General features: G+C 35.2%; 2 protein-coding genes across 2 annotated transcripts in view; one reads left to right on the top strand and one right to left on the bottom strand.

The window, feature by feature from the left end:
• Nucleotides 1-1,258, bottom strand: part of LOC117121844 (glutenin, high molecular weight subunit PW212-like) — a 6,444-nt gene extending 5,186 nt beyond the window's left edge. Inside the window, exon 1 of the mRNA XM_033267224.1 lies at nucleotides 951-1,258. Within this exon, the coding sequence (XP_033123115.1) occupies nucleotides 951-1,047 (97 nt within the window). The 5' untranslated portion in view covers nucleotides 1,048-1,258. The remainder of the gene's footprint in view (nucleotides 1-950) is intronic.
• A 5,984-nt stretch (nucleotides 1,259-7,242) lies between these two features.
• The window catches only part of LOC117121836 (adhesion G protein-coupled receptor L1-like), a 75,713-nt gene continuing 74,982 nt past the window's right edge, over nucleotides 7,243-7,973 (top strand). The window contains exon 1 of the mRNA XM_033267211.1: nucleotides 7,243-7,444. The gene's annotated coding sequence lies outside the window, so the exon portion shown is untranslated. The remainder of the gene's footprint in view (nucleotides 7,445-7,973) is intronic.

The raw sequence follows: 7,973 nt of genomic DNA, 5'->3' as shown, positions 1-7,973 counted from the left end.
GTACTACTCCGGGAGGTCAAAACTTACAGCTGACCAAGTACAAGTCTATAGGTACGTTACGCACTTGTCTCACAAACAAACGTGTTATCTAAAAAAAATATGTTTGCGCACTTTACCACTGTCGTTTTGTGAAACCTTAGTAACAATATCCAAGGAACGGTGCTTAAACTGAAAAGTTCATTACAGAGAGTGTAGAGTTTTGCCCATCAATGGAGGAAGGGGGTTCCAACCCTCGGGAAAGGAGACGCATAAATTTATTGGCTATACTAATAAATAAACTAAAATATAAAGTACAATAGGCCTAAAATTATAGGACATGATGCATAAAAGAGAAACTATACATGGGAGAAACAAACAAACAGTGAGGTGAATTATCTGGGGAAAGGCGATATTCCATTTGAATTTTTCAATGCAAATTACCAATGGGGTTGTGGGAAAGAAGACTCAAGATAAACACTGAATTGTGTTTGATATATTGCAAAAATAAATTAAGTAAAATACTTAGAAATTTATTGAAGTAAAATAACATAAACAATTGCAGAAAAACAATAAAATATATAAAAGTATAATAATATATAATCAATAAATTACAGCATGAAAATTATTAATTTACAGCAAGAAAATTTAAAAAATAAATAAAATGAAGAAATGTAAAAGCAAAATAGTACAACAGGATACGCTGTTGATAGGCCTACACTGACTCATACCGGTACTTTTGGTGTACTTTGGAAGTCGCCTTACCCAACCGAACCTGACACATCGACACAGGTATGATGGCAATCCTATCTGATGATGAAATACTACTAATATGAGAGCCATTCACACACTCAACTCCAGCATAATAGCCTAAAATCACCTCACCCTTTCTTTACCAAAAATCCTACAAATCCTACTAACAATGTTTACATTATACATTTACCATAACGAGAATAGGGCATTTCTATTCCTACCTTCTGGATTCTGTCGTTTTACACGATTCAACAACGGTACTCCGAAGACCATTGGTATCACCACCATCATTAAAAATATTCCAGGATATCGATTCATCGTGGTTGGTACAAGTACTCACTGAACACTGTGTTGATATAATTCTCTATTATATTATGATGAGAATGATAAACCAAAATCTTGGACGGTTATAGCTTGCTCGTGAATGACTATCGTATAACATAAATATAGACAGAGATACAGGTTGGTGGATAAACCATTTCCCATGCCCAAATTGACGTTTTGTGTAGAAACACACTCAACCGTAGATTCAGTTATTATCTACACGTATTTGTATTGTTATGCAAAACTACATGTTTAATCAATCTGATTTCTAAGTGACGTGTTGCCACCCATTATTGTTCGCGTAAAGAATAATACAAATAGACAGATAATAGACCATAAATTGCGCCCTCAAGTCAGGAAGGACACTGTACTGTATGATATAGACTTACACAGAAACCTATTATAGAAACATAGCCTCATACAATTTCTCCAAATCGAATGCTCTGCAAACGACGAAAATAATCCAGTTCGGTCGGTGCAGGATCTTCGATTTTGGTGTCTCTATAAGTAAGCCATATAAAGAGAGATTGAAGGCATTTAACTTGTCTATATGGCTTTCACTAGGACTTTTTCACTAGATCTGAATTACGGAAAAATGGGGACCATGAGTTCAAAATAGCTAAATCAAGTCATACTTCAATGTTAGAAAGAGGGCCGCAGTTAGGGTGGTTAATGATTGGAATTCTATGCTTAGTGCCGTTAAAGCTGCTCCAACGATAAATATTAAAATCAAGTATTGCAAACTTTTGGTCTGTCACCACATTAAGTTCCGCCTGTATGTTTCTGAGGAGTTTGTGTTGATGACTGCGGATGGACAAAATAATCTGCTAGTTCTGAACGTCCGATGTTTCGAGGTAAATTCAAGGGAAGGAGGACCATCCTGGTACAACCCCTATTAACTTTTCTTCTATCCATTGGGTTCCTTATACCCACTGTATTCCTCTTCACCATATTCGTTCTCATCATAAAATCTATGGAAAGTTTCGTTTCGTAAAGACAAAACAAAAACTTATGTTAAAGGCCGGGTGACTTTTTTTTTCAAGCCCCATTTACATGGAATTCCTTGCCACTTTCACTTTGCGATTCGTCTAGTTTGCTTTCTTTCAAGAAAAATCTTAAAACCTATTTAGGCCTATTACAGGAATGTTAACTTGCCTTATTACTTAGCGTCTTTGATAAAATTGGAATTGGCGCATAAATATTTGTTATTGTTATTAGAAGGATAGATTATAAAAGTAGACACATTAAACGAACAATCTGAAATGCTATTGACAAGACCGGAGAAACACCAATTAAATTTAAACAATCAATTAAGAAAACGAAAAAGACGAATAGGAAGGCCAAAAAAACATTAACGCTCAGCTTGATAGCATAGCATATCAATAACATTTCATCCATGGAATAAAAGAGTGGATAGTGTAATGTCGCAAAACGGAACACATTACAATAAAAAGGTCTATTTCTGCAAAGAAAAAGATACGGTCAGCTGAACGTATTTAGATAACATCGCCAACATACATCATGAAATACAAGGGTGAAATTGACAAATACCACAAAGTGCTTGCTGATGCTCGATCAACTTACCTACGGGCACAAATTGACGGCTGTGGTAACGACCAGAAAAGACTTTTTAAATTATTTGATAAGCTCCTTGTCAAACGTGTCATTGAATCTTTCCATTTTCTCCCTCCAATCACCGGACCGCCACTGATTTAAACAATTTCTTTGTTGAAAAGTTTTAACGTATTTGGGGGGGGGGGGGGGGGGGGCGCAAGTAATTGTTGGGGGAGTCTTGCGCACCCCCATACACCCCCTAAATACGCCACTGGTTGAACTCTCTGTTTGTTTCAAATGACATTCAAACACTGACTGATGCTGATATTGCTCGCTATATCGACAAGTCAACGGCACACAAATCTTGCACTATTTACCCTTTTCCCACTACGTTTCTTGTCTATCATTGCCTCTATTGATTCCTGTTATAGGAACCTTTCTCTATTATCTCTGGCACCTTTCCTGACCACCTGAAACTTTGCAAAAACAAAAATAAATAAAATAAAATAAAAAATAAAAATTTCTAGAAATACATTTTTCAGGACCCTAGATTTTGTTATGCCGTATACAAATGATATCCTTATTTCTATTTTCTAAGGGATTCTTATCAAATTTTCTCTGTACGCTAATAGATATGAAGTAAATCGACCTTGTTGATTAAATGATATAGCAAACTATTATAGTCATGGTCAAAATGCGGACGATTTTTTGGCGCGAACGTTTGTAATAACATTCTTGATTAGATTGAAACTGTTAGTAAAGATTAAATTGAAATAATTGATAAATTATGCAGTTATGAACCTGCGTCCAATATGCACGTTAATTAATTGGCCTTGGAAATAGGTATAAAAAGATTACATAATAAATGATGGAGTGACTTCCATGGGATACAAACAGAAAATAAAAAGCTTACAGCAAAATAAATACATGGGCGACTGGCGCAACGGTTGTGTGGTTTGACTCCGGCAACCTACCGGTACGTCGAGGTTCGAATCTCTCAGTTCATCTCGCCTGTGTTCTTGTGCAGTTGTGGCCAAAGTTGATTATCCCCATCGTCATTATGACCTTGTATAGCCCTCACTTTGATGCCATCTCGAGGCGCTTAGCAAAGAATAAGTCAAGGAAATAAAAAATAAAACGAATGAATAATAACAATAACAATAAATAAATCTTGAATCTCGAATTGATATAATAGGCCTACCATCGCTTATTATTAGGACTATTAATATCAGACATAGGCCAGTTCAAATTATTTAATTAAATTATTTATTTTAACGTTAGGCCTATTACTTATTTCAATATGCTGTCCGTTCTTTGATTGCTACATCTAGCATTACAAATTACAAAAATACAAAAACAAAATGATAAACTAGGGTAGGTAGTCACATGCAATTTTAATAAAAGTGTTTAGGATTTTCTTCAATTTAAATTAAATTGATCGAATGGCTTGTCAATTGGAAAAACAGGTAATTGAGATTTTAATGATCGACGTTTTACGATGTGAATAATAAATATGAGTTTCGTTACATCTACTATAAATTGACTTCATTTTACGCACATGATGTAGTTTTCAAGCGTAGACTACCATACGTGTGTGGAGTATTTTTTGCCCTCATTCGTTAGAAACCTCTAGATAACGGGATTAAATGACCATTTATTAAATATCACATGATAGGTGAAACTCAATTAAATGTTTATCAAAGTGGTGTATCCTTCACTCTTTGAATAATATCGTAATCAACACTATGAAAAACTATTCCCAAATGCCGTGTGATTATTAATTAATAATATTTCATTCTCAGTGCGCGTCATCTGAGAATCGTTTTTTTGACTTATCGTAAATACGTGATGAACATTCTAAGTAAGTGATGGCACATTTTGCACGACAGATGTCATACTTATCGACAATGGTTCTGTACCGTAATACATCTTTTATACTGTTAGTGCTTTTGGTTGTATTTCTGTATAAACATACTATGGAATCCTACTGTTATTACAATTTTTATTATAGCAGATTGCACTTTAGATTTCTCGTAACCTCTTTGATGGTGTATATTTACTTGATAAATATAGCTTCGATGCATGGAGAGCTTGAAATTTAATGATCGTTTTAATTTATTAAAAATTGAAAGATATGGAATCATGATCATCCGAATACATTTAAGCCTATGCATTATGTTATTATCGGTTGCAATGTCTGCTTAGTCCTATCAACCAGTTAATTTTAAGAAAAAATCAGGAGGACCTACGATTTAAATATTCTGTGACTTATATAGGGCTATTAAAACTTTGAACTTCAATATAAAATGGTTTTAGATAATATAGAAATCCGTAGGCCTATATTATGATTGTAGGCTATCTATTTCAAGATCAATATGACCTAGCAACTACGTTTTAAATAAGAATTGCAAAATGTTATTTACTGATGTATGGAAAGAATGTCAAAAAGACCTACATAGTATATAATGTTATAAACGAGAAACGGTATATTCGTTTATTCTTTCGTTTGATTACTGCTGAACTTTTATGTGTTAGCGCCCTCAATGGATCACATCGTCGTTGTTTGTTTAACAGTATAATTTTCCTAAATGGAGGCACAAATAAGATGCCCTGACATCCAAGATCAATTGTAAGAGTAGTCACCTACATTTGAAAAAAAAAATGGTGTGATTACCGTTAAGTTGAAATACTTAATTGGAAAATTCACATACTACACTTAATTACAATTCACAGTTATAATGTCTGTAATGGTAATGCTCGTTTTACTTTGTAATGCCCTCTTCACTACTTCTGGCTAGAAATATTTGTCTTCTGCTATTGATCGCCTGGTGTGTTTTCAGTTTTAATTCTCATTTAAAGTAACCGTCCAGAATACCGTGCCGTTTTCACGTCATAGACACACTTCATTACTAGAGCAATTCACCGGGACTTTGAGCTGAATATATTGACATTTTCAACTTTTCATTTATAACGTTTATGTTTAAATTGTTTTACTTGGATTTCACACCTGATGAAGGCCAATGGCCAATTTTTTGTTGTCAATTTCATTAATAATATCTGGTTTCTTTTCTTTGTCAGATTCCTCTTCTGCTTCGTTTCATATTATTCATTGCATTATTCCACTTGTTTCTTGGTTTTCCTTTAAATCACTTAAAATCACACACACACACACATTCTTGTATTCTTCTTGTGGTTCTTGTATTCACCACAAAGTAGCGCCTTCGTGGTCTGGTGGTTACTGTATGATATTCACCATCATGTGCAAGTTTTCGGCAAGCCCCGGTGGAGGCTGAGTTCTTTTCTTTCTTTGGCATATTACATTCAGGTATATGTGCAGTTCTTTTTAGTAGAGGTGGCCATAATCAATAATGATCTCACCTCAGCCACACCAAGGTACAGCCTGTGCACAACCTGTGAAAGTCCCTCCCTGAGCCCCCTCCATTTCAGTGAAAGTGCAATACAGGAATCCTAATCACCAACCTCCTCTAAATGTTATTACTATGGTTATTTGATACGCAGTATTTACACACGTTTCTGTTTGGAGAATTTCTCTTTTCTTGACATTTGAATTTGATCAATACTGTGTTTTAACAGAAGGCCTACCGTTGACAATACTCTTATCAAATGCATGCGTGTATATCGAGGAGTGTGTATATCGGCCTACTTTAACATTAAGTTAGATGAGGTGCATAATGTAGATGATATTTATATAGGCCTAGTAATGGTAATGCATTATGTCATTTGCAGTTTCAGAAAGTGTGTGACAGTCAACAAGTATCCTGTAAAACAGTAATTTGATATGCTCATTTACTACAGTCAGTATTCAGGATTCCGAAAGGCAAATAAAAAGTTGATATGGGACACAATGTTGGAATATATGTTAACACAGATATTGTACCACTGATTTTGTTAAATGAAGGCAGTAGTAGGCACACCGAAAACCGAAACATAAGCATCATGGGTAGGAGCGTGTGGCGCAGCGTGTAAGGTGTTAGACTTCTGATTGTGAAATCGGGAGTTCAAGACCGACGCACGTCGCATTGCTTGTGTCCTTGGGCAAGGCACTTTGCACGTTTGCCTCTCTCCACCCAAGAGTATAAATGGGTATCTGGTAGGATGGTATGGCATTGAATGTATGGGTCATGTGCGTACAAGCAGCAATGACCAGGGATGCTCCCCGCGGGTCTGCCAACTCAGTCAGTGACCAGGGTAATAATGATGCCAGGCCAGCGCCTTGTATAATCGCCTTGTATAATCTGCAGATTGTGACAGGCGATATATAGGGCCTAAATTCTGTATCTATGTATACATCATGCATCGTAGAGACATTTTCGACTGAAGTGGTTCACACATAAGCCAGCCAATTCATTTTCATTCTTTTAATTCATAAGCGCCTCTGAATAATATTTGTTTTGTTATTAAAACAGTTTCAATGACCGTTGATGGATCTAAAATTCGTCAATTATCGGACAATCTAATAGTTCTGCTTAGGCGACCAATAGCGAGCCCCTTTCTTCTAGAGCCCAGCAATGCGTTCAATTTCGATGGCAGGTGGAAGATTGACTATTGATCGTGGGAGGAATATTAAAATTAATGCACAAATTTGAAAGGCGGGTTCATCGAAGCTCGAGCAACAATAGTACGCATTACATAAAGGTTGTTATCACAGGTAGACTAGTAGAAATATAAGAAGCGCGTGCCGTGCTGTGACATTATTGGCTTGTCATTACGGCCTGACTCGACAAATTCTGTTGCTGCAACAGGAACAATTTTACCATCGGAAATATTACTACCTCCAAGTAAAAAAAAAATTCTTATAGGCTAATTTCAATTAAAGGTAAGATCAATCTGACTTTTACATGCTTACTTATATATTTGTTAAATTTGTAAACTATGGTATAATATATTAGATATTCAGACGAATATGTCTAGTTATCTCCCCTAGGTGGCATTATCGACGAAACCAATTCCGTGCATAAAAGTAAAATAAATTGAATACAACCGTTAGGTATACTTAGAGATTCGCGTAAGAGCTTATTACATTCAAATGGAGCATAGGTATGTGTTATGACGAGGGAAGGGAATGAAATCAAAACAAGAGGATGAGCTGATTTGCAGACAGTGTGATTGAGTGTGTGGGCGATAATGGCGGGAAATATTCTTCAAATTGCTTTATTTGTCGATTTATGTATGTCTGCAGGAAAAGTGTAGAGAGCATATGAACATTATCCCAATCATTAATGCATACAAATGTGCATATATTACTTGTAATAATATATATATATATATATACACATATATATATATATACATATATATATATGTATATATATACATATATATATATGTATATATATAATATATAA

Source organism: Anneissia japonica, unplaced genomic scaffold, assembly GCF_011630105.1.
Source record: "Anneissia japonica isolate Jap-2015-1 unplaced genomic scaffold, ASM1163010v1 scaffold2392_len1475705_cov187, whole genome shotgun sequence".
NCBI lineage: Eukaryota > Metazoa > Echinodermata > Crinoidea > Comatulida > Comatulidae > Anneissia > Anneissia japonica.
Note: the sequence above shows the minus strand (reverse complement) of the source record. Positions and strands in the feature narration are given on the sequence as shown.